The following is a 21638-nucleotide window of genomic DNA, read 5'->3' as shown; positions in this document are numbered from 1 at the left end:
CTCCCGGACCGGGGCACAAACCCGTGTCCCCTGCATCGGCAGGCAGACTCCCAACCACTGCGCCACCAGGGAAGCCCACCAGCCACTTTTTTTGAGCCTCAGCCTCTATGCCAACTGTCACACCCATTGTATCCCTCAAGCACCATGAACTTAATATGTCCGAAGGTTAGTTGATCATCTCTTTCTCTGTCCCCTCCCAGTGCCAAATAAAACCTTCTTCTCCTACTCTCCCATTCGTTCTAGTCTCACTTGGTGGCACTGCTGTCCCCAGATTTACAAGTCACATTGGCCTCCTCTCACCTCTCAGCCCTTAATTTAATGAGCCCTCAGGTTTGCCTTCTCCCTCCAGCTCCCACCTCTGCAACCTCCCTTTGTTCTGGTTCTCTTATCCAGACGATTTCAACAACCCCCTGATTGTTTTCCCCGGCCTTCAGGCTTACACTCCCCACAGGGTAATGTATCTAAAATGCAAATCTGACCCAGCCATTTCTCTGCTTGCCTTCTCCCCGCAGTCCCAATAAATTTCATGCTCTCATCAGGACCTAAGTCCTCCCGTGACCTAGGCCTTACCTCTCACCTCCCCCTACCTCACACTTGAGCTACAGACTGTTTCCGGTTCCCCACATACCCCCTGACCCTTCATTCTCTGCCTGCTGCCTTTGTCCTTCCCTCTGCCTCCCGGTCTTTCTTTACCTGGCTAACATTCATTCATACCCCAAGTTCATTTCCATATCATTTATATCAGTGCCGTCTGATAGAGCTTTCTGTGATGATAGAAATGTTCTATAATCTGCACTGTCCACTGTGGTAACCAGTGACCACAAGTGGCTCTCGAGAGTTTGAAATGTGGCTAGTGCTACTAAAGAAGTGAATTTCTCTATTTCGTTTATAAGGAATTTAAATTTATATAGCCACATATGTATAGATTCTATACATTCATTTCTTGGGCTCTTGCTGTGTACTGAGCATTGCTAGACCCTGGAGAATACAGTAACAATGAATAAGAATTACTTTCCTTCATGGTACCTACAGTCCGGTGGGGAAAACAGATATTAAACAAGTGATTTCAAGGGTGATGTATGCTACAAAGAGAGATTGGTAAAATGCAAGAGACTCTTAGGGAGTTGTCTGATGGGCTGCTGTAACGAAATATCACAGACTGGGGGGTTTAGGCAACAGAAATTAATTTTTGTCACAGTTCTGGAGATCAGAAGTCCAAGATCAAGGTATTAGGTTTAGTTTCTCCTGAGTCCTCTCTCCCTGGCTTGCAGACAACCCCCTTCTTACTGTGTCCTCACATGGTCTTTTTTCTGTGTGTGCACATCCCTGGTGTTTCTTCCTCCTCTTATACGGACATCAATCCAATTGGTTTAGGGCCCCACCCTTATGACCTCATTTATCCTTCATGACCTCTTTAAAAGCTCTGTCTCCAAATACAGTCACACTGAGGGGATTAGGGCTCCAACATATGAATTGGGGAAGAGGGGCACAATTCAGCCCACAAATAAAGGCTTCCCTAAAGGATGAGATTTAAGCACAAATCTGAAGTCTGAGTAGGAGTTGGCCACTGGGGAGAGGGTAGGGGAGTATTCTAAATGGGGAGAAAGTACATAGGAAAGATGGAAGTTAAGAGCAAGTGTGGTGCTTTTGAGAAACGGAAAGATTAAAAAGCTCAGTACAGCTGGAGAGAAGAGATCAAGGAGAGAAGGGTCCCATCCGAGTCCAGAAAGGCCAGATCAGGAAAGACCTTGGAAGCCACAGTAAGGAATTCGTGTTTATCCTGAGAGCAATGGGAATCCTTTGGAGGGTTTACTCAGAGCAGAAACATGGTCAGATTTACACCTTAGAAAAGTCACTCTGGCAGTGGTACACTGGAGGGGAGAAGCAAACAGGTGCTGAGAGCCAGCTAGGAGGCTGTTACAGTGCTCCAGGGAGAAGAGACTGGCTGGAGAGGACACAAGTAGACAGATTGGAGACATAATTCAGAGCTTACTTGACAGGCTTTAGTGTTGATGGCTGTGAAGGTGGAGGGAGAACGAAGGCTTAAGGATGAGCCTGAGAGTCTTGATTGAATGACAAGTGGATGGTTGGACCATCTGCTGAGATAGGGGCATTTGAAGGAGGAACAGTCTGGGGAGAAAGAGGATAGGCAGATAGGTAAGGCATCCCAGTGAAGCTGTTCAGAAGGCAGTTGGCTTTGTAAGTCTGAGCCTAAGAGAGAGAGAGAGAGAGTGGGCTGGGGAGGTCAACTTAGGAAGCAGTGGCATCTGCATGGTATTTGGAGCCGTAGGAGGGAACAGGAATTCCTGGGAAAGGTGTAGAAAAAGAGAAGAGGACTCGGGCAGAGAGTCTACAGAGAAAAACTCAAAAAAATCTATAAATAAATTATTAAAGTAAAGAAGGAAATCGAGCAAGGTTTTTGGATACGAGATTAATGTATAAAATTCAGTTGCATTCTTATATACTTCCTATATACCAGCAACACTTCATTTACAATACCAAAATGAATCCCTCAAAATATATGCAAGACCTTTATGGGGAAGGTTATAAAATTTAATTGAAAGAGCTCCCAGTGGTCAAAACTAGAACAATTTGAGCAAGAAAGCAAACAGTATTGGATTATAGCCCGAAGTATAGAATAAATATCCATGAGTCTATATGGATATAAATAAACGATGAATAGATAAATAAGTAAATAAATATGTAAGGCAAATCTCCCATACAGAAGAATTTCAAACAATTTATGTAGATATTCCTGCCTTTAGAAGGTAGAGCATAACTCTCCACCCCTGAAAGTGAGATACATTTACTGACTTGCTTCCAAAGCGTACAGTACAGGAAAAGAGGGGAAAAGGTAACTTTAAGATAGAAAAAGCTGACAAACTCTTCCTTAGGTGGTCAAAGTTAACAGCATGATAAATCACATTGATAACGTGTACCCTTAATATGTGCTGTGGTCTTCCTCCCAAAATCTTGAGAACCTCAGTCTGACTGTGACAGTAACATCAGGTAAACCCAAACTGAAAACTATTCTACAAAAAAATACCTGACCAGTAATTCTCAAAACTGTCAAGGAAAACAAGGAAGGTCTGAGAAATTGTCAGGGCTCAGAGAATTATAAGGAGACATGACTAAATGTAATGTGATATCCTAGATGGTATCCTGGAGTGGAAAAAGGATATTACAGAGATATTAATGAAATTAGAATAAAGTTCAGAGTTTAGTGAATAAAAATTTTAATTAAAAGACATAAAATATCTAAATAAGTGGAGACATTTTATCATGGATGGGAAGACACATTTGGTAAGGAAATCTTTTCTTCTCAAATTATCCTCTTCGTTCAACACAATTTAGATCAAAATCCCAAAAATGTTTTGTTTAGAGTTCAACAAGCTGATTCCAGAGTTCACACAGAAGAGCAAAGGGCCAAGAATTAATCCAGAAAATTTTGCAGGAAAATAAGAAGGTGGGATCTCCCTATCAGATGTTCAAGACTCATTATAAAGCTGTAGTAATTATGCATGGAAGGTTTGGTGCTGAAAAAGATTTCATCCAGTAGAATGGAATAAAGAGCCTAGAGCAGGTTCACGCATGTAACAGGGATGGCACAACACATCGGTGGGAAGGCAGGGACTCGTCAACAAATGGTGCTCGTGCCCTATGCAAAGTCAGCTCCAGGGGTCTTCCCTGGTGGTCCAGTGTTTAAGACTGCACTTCCACTGCAGGGGGCACGGTTGCAATCCCTGGTCTGGGAATTAAGATCCCCCATGCCAGGCTGTGCGGCAAAAAAAAAAAAAGTCAGCTCCAGGTGGATTAAATACCCTAATGAGAAAAACAGAGCGTTAAAACATACAGAAGACATATAAGAGTATATTTGTAAACCTAATATACACAAAAGGCATAAAGCATAACGGGAAATATTGGTACATTTAACACATAGAAAATTTCTTCAACAAAAGCTTCCATAAAAACAGATAAAAAGACAAACCATACACAAGGAGATGTTCACAAATACATATCAGTCCAGAATATATACAGAAATCATAAGAAAAAGACAAACAACCCAATAGAAAATCGGCCAAGGATAGGAGCAGGCAGTTGACATAAAAGGAAATCCAAATGGCCTACAAACCAATGAAAAGATGCCCGATCCCAATCATGTTCAGGAAAATGCAAATGAAAACATTGAGGAGATAAATGCATTATAGTGGCAACAACTTAGAAGTTTGACAACAAGCGTTAACTAGGATGTGGAGGCATGGGAACTCTTGTCACAGCTTATAGGAATAAACCTTGATACAGCCGTAACCTGAGGAAAATGTCACGTGTGTGCATGGGGAAATATGTACACAGATATTCGATTCGTCATTTATTCACTAGCAAAAAATTTAAAAACACCTGGATGTCCATCAATAAGGGAATGGATTACCTATCGTATATATAGTGATTGAAATAAATCAACTGCAACCATTAGTATCAAGAACAAATCTCTAAAGCATATTAGGAGAAAAAACTAGGTTGCAAAAGAATGCACGTTTTGTAAAAACCATTTGTTTAAATACACACATATACGCAAATTCTCTAGTGGGTGAATAGGTTCTGGGGATCTAATATACAGCATGGTGACTATTGTTAACAGTACTGCACTATACACTTTAAAGTTGCTGAGAAAGTAGATCTTAAATGTGCTCACCACACACACAAAATGCAATTATATGAGGATATGGGTGTGTTAACTAACCTTGGTGTGGGGATCATTTCTCAGTGTATACGTGTATCAAATCACCATGTTGTACATCTTAAACTTACACAATGTCATGTGTCAATTATATCTCGGTAAAGCTGGAAAAATAAAAGTCCTTCCCCATGAAATTTTCTACACCACCTTTTAAGCAAATGGAGTCTTTCTTTTTGAAGACCTTCCTTGAATGATTCACCTGATTTCTCCTCTAGCCAATTTAATTCAGGAGATGAATTCTGATGACCCAGTCGTACAAGAGAAAGCTGTTCTCGAGACAGAAAAGAGACTGAAGTTTACAGAGGAAGACCAAGAGGAGGACGAGTGCAGGACCACCGTGAACAAGACCATGATCAGTCCTCCACAAGCTCCCACAAAGGTGCCCTTTCCCTATGGTGGAGTTATCTAAGTAGACAGAGTGAGAAGGTCTGCATAAAGCAGAGGAAGTAGTGGTTTAATCTCAACTGCCTGGTGAGGCTGAAATAGCCTTTTGATTTTTAGATTCACTTACGTTTATTGTCCACAAGGAAGTATAAACTCTGATTTCTTTTCTTGATCTTTCTGGGTCATCCTTAAACAGCCCTTTGGGTTTGTTTTAATTTGGCCTCTCTACCCACTGAACTTGTGACCATTTTTAAGCCGCTAAGGTAATATATTCTACTAATTCATATTTCCAGCTCATACAGCCACAGCGGCGGTCCCTTGACCTGCTCGCCCTTGTTTCTGCAGATGTAGCCCCATAACAATTGTGCTTCCTGATTTACAGCAAGCCCCCTGAATTTTGAGCCTTTCAGTATCGATGGTTAAAGGAAATGACCCTACTCCCTACTTGTAATTGATCTGCCTTCTTGCTTTGTATATGTATAAATGAGGGAGTGGTTTTTGAAATTTGTGTCTTTGTTTTTATGATAACCTGTGCCCTGCAGAATACAGATGAAATAAACACAGGTAAGGACAGCATCTCTCTTTCCAATGTGTATTATTCCTTTAGGATCAGTGTTTATTGATTGTAGCTTCCGGACACTTAAATTATAGCCTCAGGGTTTACAAACAACCCATGAACAAAAACCTACTGATCATTCAATTCTGTTACTAGTAGTCAGAGGGGACAGTACTCAGAGGGTTTTTCCTACCTTCTCCTGGCCAGTCTTTTTGGAAACTGAATTCAGTTATTCTGTTTCATCCAATTTACTCTTAGCTGCTTAAAGGGATCCAGAGAGTTTCTCAGTTGCTCAGCCCAGAAGCTCATTATGCTAAATGGAACAAAAAAGTCTGTCTTCAAAGAAAAACTCTTTTAAAAGGCATAATTCAAATTTGAAGCACAGACATAGTCACCATGTATAATAATACATCACACAGATCACCATTTACTGTCAAATTAAGAAAATGTCATTTTAGTTGTCTCCAAATCTGTGTGTGTGTGTGTGTGTGTGTGTGTGTGTGTGTGTGCGTGCACGCGTACATGTGCCTACATGTGAATGCATGAAAAGTGTGGCTCTAAAACTCTAAAGTAGCTTTTTTCTGAATTTGAGCTAAAGAACTGATTATAGTATTTGGATTTTTCTTTTTAATATTTGAAATTACGCTGTTGTCAGAGGCCTTCTTGGCATCTGTGGAGAAGGATGCAAAAGAACGTGCCAAAAGAAGAAGGGAAAACAAAGTCTTAGCAGATGGTAATTGTCAGTCTTTTCACTTTTCAATAGCCAGGGTGATTTGTGCTAGAAAGAGCAAGGAAGTCTCTACGCTAATGTCTGAGGACATCAAGATTCCCAGTGGGTGGGTTCATGATGGGCCTGAGGCAGTGGGACGTGGCCAGGCAGAAACTAGTCTGTCTCCTGTTCCCACAGGAGCAAGCAGGGAGTCAGACACAGCCGTGAGTCAGCCTCCATAGTCAGACCTTTCTAAAGCACATGGATGGACTTAGCTGCACTAAGTGATGCTTGGAACGTAGGGAGGGATGGGAGTGAGGTACTACTGTCCAGCCTGAGGCACAGATGAAGGAATGAAAAAGAAAAATGAAACAAGCAGACAAAGCTGGGAGAAGGGAGAGGGGAAATAAAGGAAAAGAAAGAACTGGGGTTGTGTGTGTGGTGAGGAAGATACACATGACAGAAGAATGCTTTCAGCACTCATTTTATACCACTCGGTGGTATGTGTGCTGCAGATCTGAACGATTCCGTATTTGCTAGAAAATTAGTTGTTTGAATCTCTTTATGAGACGTTTGAATGTGTAGACTTGCCCTTTGTGGCAAGTTTGGGGTGTTCTGAGCCTTGAGGCAGAAACATTTACTTGTTCTGAGAAGCTGCTTAGAAGACTTCGGGTAGATTGAGAGAACAGAAACCGACCTGGAATTATCTGCAGAGAGAAGTCAGTGACAGGCCCCCTTTGGATGCATGGAAGCTCTGACCTTCAAAGTAGAGTTGGAAAATCAGGACAGTGAAGTCTGAAAGAATTTTCCAGTGTGTGGGGAGAGCTCACCTGTATAACTTCTATTCTCACAGCCCTAAAAGAAAAGGGGAATGAAGCATTTGTCAAAGGTGATTATGAAACAGCCATCCTGTGCTACAGTGAGGGTTTGGAGAAGCTGAAGGACATGAAAGTACTGTACACCAACCGAGCCCAGGTGAGTGATCCAAGGATGTGTCCACGGGCTTTCCTCAGGGAACAGTAGCCACTAACCTTGTGAAAGCAGAGAAAGATGAGACCAGACGGCGCCAGTGTTGTGCTCGTAACTGTGTAATGGCTGGCTCTGGTCGGGTTGGGGGTGGGGGCTGATTTGTATGGAGCATTTGCCAATTTCCATGGTGTAGATACTTACACTGTGGTTCAATTTCAAGCTACCAAGTTGGAATCATTGAAGGAGAACTTGGGAACAGCTACACATAACCAGTTCTCTCCGTAGTAGAAGTCAGCTCCAGCACATCACTGATGGTAACCAGGTACTTTCCCTCGTAAGAAATCTAGTGGAATGAGACAGTCTATGAGACCTTGGAATTCTGCCACCACTGAAGTTGTTCAGCTTCTTTTTTTGATGCCAGTCTACACTCCTGAGGGTTACTCTCCTGTTAATTTCTTACCCATCGTTTCAATCCCTCCTTGATTAAGCTTCTGTGACTGGGGTATACTGGAGAGCTAATGGGCCTAGAGCCAACTTCTCAGAAATTTTGAGTTTCTGAAATCCCTCATACCTCCGTTTCATATCACAGACGAGCTCAGATTCCTGGAACACCAGGTAAAAACCATCACCCAGATGTTTATTATCTACTACTTAATGAAGGGCAAAATTAATAGTTCTCAGTTGAAACAAAAATGTCACCTGTGACCTTATCTTTGAAAAGTACTTGAGTTTGTGTATGGAAGAGCTCTCTGCCGCTCAGGCCTGAAAAATTGGCAGATTCGTGGACACGACTATCCAATGATCAGGATATGTCAGCAGGACCTGGGTGAGACGAACTTGACACCATGTCATTTACAAGAGGGAGAGATTCATCAGCTCCAATTTCTATAACTCAAGATTAAGAAGATCCTGCTGTGGCATGTTGAGGGAGAGTGCAAGAAACAGGACGTTAGCAGTCCAGAAAGGCTGGGCAGCGACAGTGATTTAATGATAAATAAATCCAAGCACAACATAAACTCATTAGTTCAGCAGTTTGGATAAGTCGGACTCGAGTTGAGGTGTCATTTACCTAGCCCCATTTGTGGAGAAAAATTGTAATAAAGAAGAGAATCAGTAAACAAAATGGCCAGAGGTTGATTTCGCCATGTACTTCTTATCCCCCTAACAAGATTATAAACTTTTTGAAGGTGAAAACTGCCATATACTTTTCCCCCTAATGCTTTACTTATAACAGATGTTCAATAAATCCTTGTTAAGTTACATAACACTGGGTGGAGGCACAATAAGTCCGTTTAAGGGAATGGCGTTTCTGTTGACACATCAAAAGGAACATTTAAATGCAAGCAATTAATAGAATAATCATAGTTCCTTTTTATTTATCACCAGATTTGGTCTCCAGAACATTTACCTACTGATGCTTCTTCAGTCTTGTTACTCTGACGTTATTTGAAAGCTGTAAAATTGAATTGCCTTTAAAATGTTACATAATTCAGACTTATACTAATTCAGATGGTCTATACCCAGATTCATCTAAACTAGTTACATTTTTACTGTACTCAAGTTGAAGCAGCACTTTGATTAGTTCTGGAGAATCACATTAAGAATGACTGTGGATAAAAATAAGTAAATGCAATGAAAAGCTTTGGGAAGGCAATTCATCCCACTTTTCCCAAAGAGAAAGCTTATTCAGAGACAAATAAATGCAAAATGTGCTGCCTGGTGTTGAGAATCATTTGAACCGTTGACTATTTTTAAAATGCCTCCCTGGGCTTCCCTGGTGGCGCAGTGGTTGAGAGTCCGCCTGCCGATGCAGGGGACACGGGTTCGTGCCCCGGTCCGGGAAGATCCCACATGCCGCGGAGTGACTGGGCCCGTGAGCCATGGCCGCTGAGCCTGCGCGTCTGGAGCCTGTTCTCCGCAACGGGAGAGGCCACAACTGCGAGAGGCCCAAGTACCGCAAAAAAAAAAAAAAAAAAAAAAGTAAAAAAAAAAAAAAAAAAAAAAAATGCCTCCCTGTTTGCACGCAGTGTTAGAAAACACTTAATAAGGACCCTGTGAACTGAGAGTCGCCGCTTGCTGGAGAGAAAACCTACCCTTTCATCGCCGTGTTTTTCTCCTGGAGCTAATGTTATGATCAATAAATTGCTGGTGTAATTTAGATAAATCAGGAGTTTAATTGCCGTTTGGAAAAGTCATTCTTTTTAAAATGTGGAAAAACAAAAGAGAACAGGGAATTTATAGGGTGTTGGGCCCAAGCTTTAAAAAAAGAAAAAGAAAGAAAAGTGAAAGGCTCTGTAGAAAAATTGTTGAAGCCCATATAGAATTTTTCAGAGTCTGTATCCTGAATAACAGTGTCGTGAAATTCTGACTACGGTTGTCTAGAAGGATGTTCGTTTCTTCCTCACATCCTCTGACTTTCTAATGAAACCCCACACCCGGAGGAAAGGGTGGTGCATTATAGAACAGAGGGCTCAAAGAGGCGTTGCCTTCAATTAGTACTGAAGCCCTGTTAATGAAAGCACTGCATAGCAGCTTCCTATGTATTGGTGCGAAGAGCTGCCCGGCAGAAATCCCATTAGCTGGCTGTTGTCTGCTCACTCCTCACTTTGGTTGAATGCTTAGGTTTCTCATGAATTATAACACTAACCTCATATTTGGCCTGTCCATGTAAATATCTCATCAGATTTATTGTTCAGAGTGTCACAGTGCCCTGGTACAGTTTTGATCGCGGGCAAACCTCCATGGAGTATTGGGTCTATTATTGGTGACTGATGGGACCCTGGTGCCTGGTTTTCCTTTCTTCCAACAGGGTGATCATTGCTGCTTCTTAGGGAACTTTCCAAAAGAAGAGCCCTTAAAGTCTACTTTGTGCAACTTGATAAGAATTTATTAAGCACCTTTCATGTCCAGTAATTAAATACAGAGGATATAGTAGCCATGGTGCTTGCTGTTAAATGACTTCATTTGTTTATAGATCACACCTCTGAAACTATAAATGAACTAGATTCTTAATTCGGTTTAGTTTGAGTGGATCACAGAATTCTGAGTTAATTCTTGATTTTCAAGATTTTCCCCAATTCTAGGAGATCCCGGAAGAGAGCCCCAAGGCATTTGAAACCGAGGGCTCCTGGGGGTGGTCTGACTCTTAAATGTCAGCTCATTTCCTATTTCTCTTCCTTCTTGCTGCACTCATGAGGAAAGAAGGGGAACTTTTTCTTAAGCATATTTCCATATCAGCTTTATTGAGATACAATTGATATAACCTACAATCACCCATTGAAAATGTACAATTCAGTGGTTTTTGGTGTATTCACAGGGTTGTGGACCCCTCGCCATGGCCAATTTTAGAACAGTTTCATCATCCCCCAGAGAAGCCCGTACCCTTTAAGCAGTCACTCCCCAGTCCTCCTCCCCTCACCCTCCCCAGCCCTAGGCCACCACTAATCTACTTTCTGTCTCTATACATCTGCCTATTCAGGACTTTTCATATAAATGACATCATATAATGTTTATCCTTATGTGTCTGGCTGCTTCCACTTAACAGTGTTTCCGGGGTCCATCCACGTTGTAGATGCATCCTCACTTCATTCCTGTTTATTGCCAAATGATGTTTCGTTGCCTAGATCTACCACATTTTGTCTATCCATTCAAAAATTGATGGCCATTTGAGTCGTTCCTGCTTTTTGGCTCTTATAAATAATTCTGCTATGAACACTGGTGTGTAACTGGGCATATGTTTATAGTCCTCTTGGCTATTTGCCCAGGAGTGAAATTGCTGGATCCTATGGTACCTCTGTGTTTTACCTTTCCAGGAAGTGTCGGACTGTCCTTCCAAATCGCTGCACCATTTCACATTCCCACCAGCAATGTATGAGTGTTCTGATTTCCTGCATTCTCACCAACACTTGTTATTACCTGTCTCTTTGATTCCCTTTCTCATCTGGCTTCCTTCTGGAACATTCACAGCAGGGTAGCCTCCAGAAGCTAGCTCTTCCTTTGTAGGGGTGGTCAGTGTGCTGGGTACTGTCTGTTTGCCCCTCCAGATCCTTCTCTGCCCTGCTCTGTGCACTGGGGGACTGACCTCTGTGGACTGCCCTCTTGGCTTCCCAGCTTTCTAACTGCCATTTGGGTTCAGCCAACGAGCTGAGAAGGAAGGAGGAAAGTGAACTGCGGCTTTATTCTCCCAGCTTCTGCTCTACCAAAGGCCTCACCTCCTGTTGAGCGGCGCTCTTCACAAAGCGACCCTCTCCCGTTTTGTTCATTGCTCCTCCCTCTGCCTCTTCAGGTCTGGCAGTGGTGATGGCTATCCACTGCTGGTCTCCCTCCACCCTGCCCTCACGCTGTGAATAGTCCCTTTATTAAACTCTCCCCGGTTACCCCGTGTGAGTGGCACCTGTTTCCCGCTGGGACCCTGACTGGTACAGGTAGGGACGAGTTACTTCTCATCACCACTCTCCTGCCCGACTACTCTTTCTGTGTTGATGGAAGACTGCCGGCTACAGAGCTGTGTATGAATAGCAGCTGTTTGTGTCCTTACAGGCTTATATCAAACTTGGGGACTACCGGAAGGCACTGGTGGATTGTGACTGGGCTCTAAAGGTAAGAAGATTGTCTCCTCTTCCACATGATGGAGCTGGGCTTGCTGGGGCCAGATGTCTCAGTCCTGAAGTGAAGAGAGGGGAGCTGCCAGTGTATCATGGCAGGAAAGGGTGTAGGCTCTGCAGCCAGAGTCTCAGTTTCCTCATCTGTAAAATGGGAACGAGTAGAATTGTCGTGAGGGTTATGATAATGCGCTCGGTGCCTTGCCCGTGGGAAGTACTCTGGAGAAGCTGCTGTTAATACTGGTTTTTCAGGGTTTTATCACAACGGCTCACCCTTCACTGCTGTGTTATCAGGTGCTTTGCTCCACGTGGCAGTGGAGACGCCTCCTTCTCTTTCCAGAGCTGACCTCGGGGGCTTCTTTCCACAGTGTTGCCATTCTTCCTCATCAGTTCGGGCTTTTCCTCTCCGGTTCTGATAATTTGGAAATGTATCATAGCACCCCCTCCTTGTAGAGGAATAATCAGAAGAAAGAGTTCCTGTCGTTCAGCTTGGATACCAGTCAGGCCTCAGGCTGAGAGCCTAATACTGTGCGTGGTATTTCCTCTGAAACCTGACAGAATAGATAATCAAAGGTGGAGAGAACGAAGGACTGTTGGTAGAAATATTAGAAGGGTTTTAAAAGAGAAATGTCATGATCACTTCATAGGAACATTATTTCAGATGACTAAATATTTAAATAACCCTTAATCCACATTCCCCCAAGTTACTCTGTCACAGGGGCTTAGCTAAACAACCAAAAACAGTGCTTCTCAGCCTTCCTTGCTGAAGTGCTAACAGAATAAACATGAGCCCCTGGAGGGTCTAGAAGCAGAGAGCATGAAATTTCTTTTTAGACACACGTTTTATCTTAAAAATCCTTGCAAATTTTGCACTGCATGCCATAAAATGTTATCTATTTGTCTTAATATAGCCATGTTATTTTAAATAATTTATAATCAAGTAAAGTTGAAGTGCCGGGAGAACGTGCCAGGTTTATCCTATGGCATAGCTTCCCCTGGTCCAGCACTGCCTACCCCAGCTGCATGAGCGTGGCCCCCAGACAAGAGCACATCGCAACAGCAGCACACTGGCCACACCTGCTTCCTTACATTTTGTTGAAAGGGTATGCAAGAAAACAGGGGAATTCGAAGCTCACCTTTACTAACAACGGTTTATAAAACACGAGCATCCCACCAAAATGGATATCTGGAGTGCCTGATTTCTTCACCCCCTAGAAGATACGGTGTGGGGGACACCTTGTCCCATTGCATCGTGACAGTCTTTGAGTGATGAGAGCTGCCCCAGACTGGCGCCATTAGGTTCTCCACAGCTCCGGTGGAGATCCATTAGCCTGCTTTGTCACCTTATATGATCATGACTTTTTTCTACTATCATCTGTAAGAGAAGAAAGAGGCAAGGGCGTTTTCCTCTGGTGTTTCAGCAACAACGGCAAAAGCTGCCATTCGCTGCACGCTGGCCGTGAGCTGTCTCATTGGAGCCTCACAGCCTTCTTTTCTGTTCTGGTCAATTCCACAGTTATCCTTATCTTTCTGACAAGGAAACAGAGCCTCAGAGATTAACTAAGCAAACTGTGCGGGATCACACAGCTAACGTTGGCCTAACTGTAGGCTGGTGCCCTGAATTGTTGACTATAAACAGCTTCTCCACAGAATCCAGGAAACCCCATCATCCCCGGGTGTGGCTTTCATTCCTTCTGTGGCAGAAACAAGATCTCCTCGTGGGGCTTCCAGGAGCATCTTTTCTGACCTGAAAAGGACCAAAGAGGTAGTCACAGCCTCGCGCTGATCCAGGACGACACACTGGCCCATTCCCAAATGTTCACTGAAACAGCATGTTATTAACGGTGAAACTGAGGCAAAGCAGGCCCAGCACAGCTGACATTAAAAAATGCTGACACCCAGCAGCCAGCCTTGTTAAACGTCCAGCGAGGCTCCCGTTGAAGACGATTGGGTAAACACTTGGAGGGATGGGAAAAAAATGTATAAGGAATTCTAAAGACTAACAATCATTGGCTCTACGTGGAAGCTGTGAATTAAAAGAAAAAGTTTCACTCCTTTTAAATATTAGCAGTGAATGTCAGTGGCACTCCATTATTCGTAGTATTAGTACTTTCATGCCGGTTTAATATTTTTGACACTTGTGAATTGGCAGAGACAAGCCCATGTGATGACATTTCAAGACTGATCTTCCTAGTCAGGGAAGATAAGGCGGCGAAGCTGGTTTTAGTTAGGATAAGAATCATTTCTTTCTCGGCAGAACTCTTCCTGCACCTTCCTCTGAAGGCGGGATTCCTTTTGAGGGGACCTGGGGTTCAACTGAGAGAATCCTGGTGAGGGCTGGTACCTCATCGAAGGAGAAAGGGCCTATTAGTGAGAAAATCCATTAGTGGCCCTTTGTGTTAGTGTCTGAGTAAATGTGGTCACGATGCACCCCTCACGATGGCACAGTGGGACGTGGACGCGATCTGGGGCTCCTTTTCCCCTGTTGGAACCCTGCCGCCCTGCCCGTGAAGGTGCTGTGAACAGGTGGCTTCTGCGAGCTGCGGTGCCAGAGTTTCCGTTCCCTTTGACAGTTCCCTTCCTGCTTCCTCAGTTCCATCCTCTGTGAGTTCTCCAGGGTTCACTCCACAGCTCCCTGCCTTTCTTCCTCCTACAGTTTCTCCCTCAAAGCTCTCGTCTCCTCTGTCAACTGTCATTCTTGCAAATGGCTCTCACATCTGTATTTCAGCTGCCCCCCACCCCGCAGGTTTCCATGTGATTGTCTTTGCATCCTCTGAAACACCGTATGTCTTTGTTAGACTGTATGTCTTCAGAGTGGATTTCCTTCTACTCAACTGCTATAGCACTTTTCTGAGGGAGATCTGGTGTAATTTTTAAGCCTTTGGGTCCTGGAGTCAAATGGCTAGATCTTAATCCCAGCTCTTCCACTTAGTTATCTATGTGACCTTGAACCTCTCCAACCCCTAGCTTCCTCATATGTGAAATGGGGTTAATAATTATCTCTACTTCATGGAGTTGTTATAAAGTTTACATGAGATAATTCATATGAGCCGTATGGTCAGGACTGAACAATAACACACTAATATTATTACTGTCATTCACTTAGCAATGAATCAGGAAACGATATTCACGAAAACGCATCTATAAAGGCCTCTCCAAATATAACAATTATTGTTACCCCTTCTATTATTCTTTAGCTTTTCTTTAAATTTTCCTTTTTGCCCTGAAATGGATTGCTTTTGCTATAACTGCAACAACAGCAGCTAGTCCTCTATTACCTGGTACCACAGTGTTTTACACACGTTCCCTCCTCACAATAGCCCAAGAGAGACACTATTATGATCTCCACTTTGCACATGAGGAAAATGAGCCTCAGAAAAGCTGGGTGGCCTGGCCAGCGTGCCACTTCTGGTGAGAGGCAGACAGGGCTTCACCCAGGACTTTCTAGACGCCTGAGCTTGGACCCTTAACCTCTTTACATCTATACCCCTGGTGACATCCAACCAGGCACAATGCCTGGCACATAAAAGGGATTCAGTGAATCAACTGGATGCTTTAAATTATAGTCTATGTCTTTGTGCCACATCATCCCCTCTGGAGTTATAATAATTCGAAGCAGGCAGGTGCAGGGCCCCCTGTGCAAGCGGTATCGTTTCAGCCATAAGTTTCATAAGTTTTGAAGGGGGCATCCCTCCTGGTCGTAAGTGATAGGAACGCAAGTTCTTAGTATATATGTCGTGGTTTATTTCAAGGAAGGAACATAAATATATAATAGTAACCTCAGCTGTTTACCCAGCGTAAATTTTCCTCCCTTTTAATAAACCAGTGGTTCTCAAACTTGGTTGCACATTTATATCGCCTGGAGAGTTTAAAACATTATTGATGCGTCGGTCCTACCCGCTAGTATAATTTAATTGATGTGAGTTTCAGCTGGGCCATCAAGACTTTTACAGGCACCTGGGTGATTCTAATGTTCAGACAAGGTCAAGAGCTCTTCCAAACTAAAGGTTTCTGGTTTGTTTCCTGGTTGTCTCATTAAATGGAAATGAAAACTGGCAAGTATCGTAATTAATTTAATAGAGAGCTTACTTGTGCATCCAGGCTCCTTGCAGGCATCAATTAGTTTGGTTACAGACGCACAGAAAAGTCTGAATTGTCAACTCTGGTGGCTGTCCTGAGAATCAAAGCACTGCCCTATCCCTATTAGCTGGGCAGTTGGGGGAGGGGCTGATAACGTCAAATCTTCCGGAACATCTGATCAGTGATTCTCTGTTATGCAGTGTGATGAAAAATGCACAAAAGCGTATTTCCACATGGGAAAAGCCCACCTGGCCCTAAAGAACTACAGTGTGGTAAGTGCTAGAGGAACCTTAAGTGGCATGTTTGATCTCGGAGCAGTGCTTCAGATTGTCTCAGAGAAGAACCACATTCCTCCAAGTTGATGAGATATTAATCCACTTCTTAGTATTTTCCAGGGTAAATCTTAAGATCTTAGAGCTGGGAAGCATGTTAGGTGTCATCTGATAATAGCCCCACCTGCTGTAGGAATCTCTTCTGCAGTATCTTCTACCAGTGTCCGTCCAGTCCCGGGATGAGCATCTCTGGAGAGAAAAGACATAAGCAAAAAGATGAAAAAACAAAACTCACTTGTAATCTCCTCTCCTGAAAGTGACCATGCAGAGAGATATACACACTAAGATATTGGATATTGTTAATAGCAGCTTTATTGAGATATAGTTCACGTATCAAACAATTCCCCTATGGAAAGTATACAATTCAGTGGTTTTTAGTGTATTCACAGGGTTGCACAACCGTCACCACAATCAACTTTAGAACATTTTTGTCACTTCGTCAAAAACACCTACACCCATTAGCAGTCACTGCCCTCCCCTCCACCCCGCCCTCAACCCTAGACAACTACTGATCTACTTCTGTCTCTATACATTCGCCTATTCTAGACCATTCATATAAATAGAATTATACAATATGTGGTCTTTAGTGACCGGCTTCATTCACTTAGCACAGTGTTTGCAAGTTTCATCCATGTTGTAGTATGTGCGGTACTTCTTTTTTTTCTATTGCTGAACAACATTCTATTGTATGGATATACCACATGTGATTTATCCATTTGTCAGTTGATGAACATTCAGGTTGTTTCCACTTTTGCTTATTATGAACATCCATGTACAAGTTTTTGTGTGGACACATGTTTACAGTCCACTTGGCTATACACCTAGGAGTGGAACTCCTGAGTCGTGATAACTCTATGTTTAACCTTTGGAAGAACTTCCATCTTGTTTTCCAAAGTGGCTGCTCCATTTGACATTCCTGCCAGTAGTGTATGGTTCCAGTTTCTCCACATCGTGAACAATACTGGTTATTTATTTTTCTTTTCTATTATACCCATCCTGATGAGTATGAAGTGGTATTTCATAATTTTGACTTGCATTTCTCTGATGGCTAATAATGTTGAGCATCTTTTCATGTGCTAATTGGCCATTTGTGTATCTTCTTAGGAGAAATGTCTCTTCAGATCCTTTGTCCATTTGTTTATTAGGTTATTTGTCTTTTTATATTGAGTATAAATATATTCAATATAATATAAATTGAATATTTATATAAATATTCAATATAAAGTAATATAAATATTATATAGTGTAATATAATATTCAATATAAATTCTGGATACAAGTCCCTTATCAAATAAATGATTTGAAAATATTTTCTCCCATTCTCTGCCATTCTCTGTGTTGTCTTTTCACATCATAGCACAAAAGTTTTTAATTTTGATGGAGTCTAAATTACCTGTTTTTTTCTTTGGTCGCTTATGCTTTTGATATCAAATCTAAGAAACCATTGCCTAATCCAAGATTCAAGAGTTTTATGGCTTTAGCTCTTTCATTTAGATCTCTGATCCACTTTGAGTTAATTTTTGTATATAGTGTGAGGAAGGGATCCAGCTTCATTCTTTTGCATGTGGAGATCCAGTTGTCCCGGCACCATTTGTTGAGAAGACTGTCTTGTCTCCAATTGAATGATTTTGGCACCCTTGTCAAAGATCAATTGATCATAAATGCATAGGTTTATTTCTGGACTCTCAATTTTATTCCATTTGTTTATGTCTACTCTTATACCTATGCCACATTGTCTTGATTCTTACAGCTTGTAGTAAATTTTGAAATTGGGAAGTGTGAGTCTTCTAACTTTGTTCTGCTTTTTCAAGATTGTTTTAGCTATTCTGGGTTACTGGAATTACCATACAGATTTCAGGATCTGCTTTGTCAATTTCTGCAAAGAAGCCAGGTGGAATTTTTTTTTAATTGAGGTATAGTCGATTTACAATGTTGTGTTAGTTTCAGGTGTACAGCTAAGTGATTCAGTTATACATATATATATATATATATATATATATATATATATATACCTATTTTTTCAGATTCTTTTCCCTTATAGGTTGTTACAAAATATTGAATAGTTCCCTGTGCTATACAGTAGGTCCTTGTTGGTTATCCATTTTATATATAGTAGTGAGTATATGTTAATCCCAAACTCCTAATGTATCCCTTCTTCCCCCTTTCCCCTTTGGTAACCATAAGTTTGTTTTCTGTGTCTTTGGATCTATTTCTGTTTTGCATATAAGTTCATTTGTATCATTTTTTTTAGATTTTACGTATAAGCAATATCATATGATATTTGTCTTTCTCTGTCTGGCTTACTTCACTTAGTATGATAATCTCTAGGTCCATCCATGTTGCTGCAAATGGAATTATTTCATTCTTTTTTATGGCTGAGTAATATAAATAATAAATGCTGGAGAGGGTGTGGAGAAAAAAGGAACCGTCCTACACTGTTGGATGTAAATTGGACAACAGTATGGAGGCTCCTTAAAAAAACTAAAAATGGAGCTACCATATGCTCCAGCAATCCCTCCCCTAGGTATATATCCAGAGAAAACTCTAATTCAAAAAGATACATGCACCCCATTGTTCATTGCAGCACTATTTACCATAGCCAACACATGGAAGCAACCTAAATGTCCATTGACAGATGAATGGATAAAGAAGATGTGGTACATTTATACAATGGAATATTACTCAGCCAGATGGAATTTTGATGGAGATTGCATTGAACCTGTAGATCAACCTGGGGATTATTGCCATCTTAACAATAGTAAGGCTTCCAGTCCATGAACGTGAGATATCTTTCCATTTACAAGATATATTATTTTTAAAAAGAAATTGCCCCCATTGTACATTTTAAAAAATTATTCTTTGTTGGATTTTAATTCTAAAAGTAATACAGACTTATTGTAATAAGGTGAAATAACAGAGAAGTAAAAAGGAAAATCTTAATCTCCCCCCTCCACCAAGTTCCATTTACTTATTCATTCATTCAGTTAATTAATTCACCCAGCACATATTTAATGCATGCTTCTATGTTCCAAGCACTGTCCTAGGCAACAGGAATACAGTAGCAAACAAGACAAAATCCTTGACTTAAGGGAACTCACGTTCTTGTGGTAGGGGCGACTTGTCCCAAGATAGAAGCCAAATAAGTAGATGTGTAGTATGTTAGGTAGCAGTAAGTGTTACTGAGAAAACTAAATCAGGAAGTGGTGAAGGTGAGATTGGTTTTACAGAGAGTGGTCAGGGAGGGCTTCTCTGGAGGAAGGGAAGGAGTGAAGTGAGCAAGCCATGTGGATATATTATACAGTGGAAGAGTGGTCCAGATAGAGGGCTAGCTAGAATGGAGTGAGCAAGGAGGGGAGTGAGAGGAGATGAGGTGAGCAGGTTGGGGGGGATACGTGGGGGACTGATCCCCTAGGGCCCTACAGGTTTTTGGAAGGACCTTGGCTTTTATTTTGAGTGAGCTGGGAGCCATCAGAGGGTTTTGAGTAAAGGAGAGAAATGATCTGACTCGTGTTTTAAAGGATCACTCTGCTGTATTGAGAATATATCTTGACATGTAAGAAGAGAGAACCAGTCAGAAGGCTATTGCAACAAATTATCCAAGTGAGAGATGATGATGGCTTGGACCACGTTGGTGATGATGAAGGTGGTGAGAAGTCCTGGAGTTCTGCTTATATACTGACAGTGAAGCCAACAAGAATTGCTGACAGATTAGAGCTAGGGTTAAAAAGAAGTTGGATACAGGGTTACTCTCTTAGACCTTTTGGGCTGCTATAACATAATACCATAGATCGGGTGGTTTATACAACAAAGGTTTATTTCTCCCAGTTCTGGAGGCTAGGAAATCCAAGATCAGGATGCCAGCAAATTCAGTGTCTGGTGAGGACCTGCTTCCTAGTTCATAGACAGCCAGCAGGGGTGAGGGAGCTCTCTGGGGTCTCTTTAATAGGGCACTAATCAACTCATGAGGGCTCTACCCTCATGACTTGGTCACCTCCCAAAGGCCCCACCTCCAGATACATCACATTGGGGGTTAGCTTTCAACCTCTGAATTTTGGGGGGATGCAAACATTCAGTCTGTTACAGTCACCATGTTTGACATCCTGCAACACTATTCTCTGTCTTAATGTGATGCTTTTTCTTCAGTTCATTTCTTAATCCTAATCTTCTAGATGAGCCTTGAGCTTTTAAGACATCTCAGAATGTTTCTTTGTTTTTCGTTTTTTGTTTTTTGGGGTTTTTTATCTGAGCCTTTTCTTTCAGTGACTGGTCGCACTGATAGCCCTGAGGACTGTACTGCCCTAAACCCATCATCATGCCCCATTAACAAGAATCTTTCTTTTCCAGAAACTTTCTATCTGACAGTGTCCTCAGCGAGCCTCTCACGCTCAAGTGTTCTAGTTGACTCTTCCACGGCCAGTGAACAGACCCCTTACCAGCTCTTTGCAGCCTGTACGTTTAAATAGGCAGTTCTCGCTTCCTGTTCCCAAGTCTCTGTCAACAGTGTTTCTAGCTTCATTTATTTCCTTATTCCCCGTGAGCACATCTGACAGGTAGCCTCCTGTTCTTTCTCAGTGCAAATATCATATCTGAATTTTGCATTTACCTTATGATTATTCTTATCCCAGCCAGACATGAGCCACGAGAATTTAGGACTGGATATTTTCCATCACAGGCTGTATCTGACAACACTATTTTTTAAAATAAAATTTGAAATAGTACCTGTTGCCCCACAGAACCAAAGAAGCCTAAACAAAATGTCAAACGCATGCTGCGTTCCCCACACCCGCCTCCGACGCAGGTAGCGGGGGAGGCTGGGAGGAGATGATGATACCCTGTGCCTTTCTTATAATCACCGTTCGCCCCTAACCACTCTTCAAGACCTTGTTTCTTTCTTCCAGTCTAGAGAGTGTTATCAGAAGATCTTAGAAATAAACCCCCAGCTGCAGACACAGGTGAAAGGTGAGACTTCCTGCCGATGTCCTTGTTCAAATTGCACCTCCCCTCTGTGCCCCGGTCCTGGGGTGTCCTCCATGCCTTCTCTGCACTTGGCCGCATGCACAGCCACGCCCAGCCCTTCACAATCACATCCTCTCATAACAGCCCAGCCTTGCTCCTCTTCCTCTGTTCTTGGCCTTCCTCCTTTTCTCCACCATCCTCCCTCCAAGCCTTCTAGACAAGGAACAGTGTTGTCCTTGAATAATTCCCAAGATGTTTTAAGATTCCTGGTAGAAACTGTACACGCCTCCTAAAATTCTCCTTGCTGAAGATG

General features: G+C 42.3%; 1 protein-coding gene across 1 annotated transcript in view; it reads left to right on the top strand.

Moving 5' to 3' along the window:
* The window catches only part of TTC12 (tetratricopeptide repeat domain 12), a 46684-nt gene that overhangs the window by 1140 nt on the left and 23906 nt on the right, over positions 1-21638 (top strand). The window contains exons 2-8 of the mRNA XM_065881896.1: positions 4954-5117; positions 5665-5686; positions 6334-6411; positions 7241-7362; positions 11896-11955; positions 16238-16309; positions 21268-21328. Coding sequence (XP_065737968.1) covers positions 4954-5117; positions 5665-5686; positions 6334-6411; positions 7241-7362; positions 11896-11955; positions 16238-16309; positions 21268-21328 — 579 coding nt within the window. The remainder of the gene's footprint in view (positions 1-4953; positions 5118-5664; positions 5687-6333; positions 6412-7240; positions 7363-11895; positions 11956-16237; positions 16310-21267; positions 21329-21638) is intronic.

The sequence above is a fragment of the Phocoena phocoena genome, chromosome 8 (assembly GCF_963924675.1).
Source record: "Phocoena phocoena chromosome 8, mPhoPho1.1, whole genome shotgun sequence".
Classification (NCBI taxonomy): Eukaryota; Metazoa; Chordata; class Mammalia; order Artiodactyla; family Phocoenidae; genus Phocoena; species Phocoena phocoena.
The sequence above is the reverse complement of the archived record's forward strand: the minus strand, read 5'-3'. Positions and strand labels throughout refer to the sequence as shown.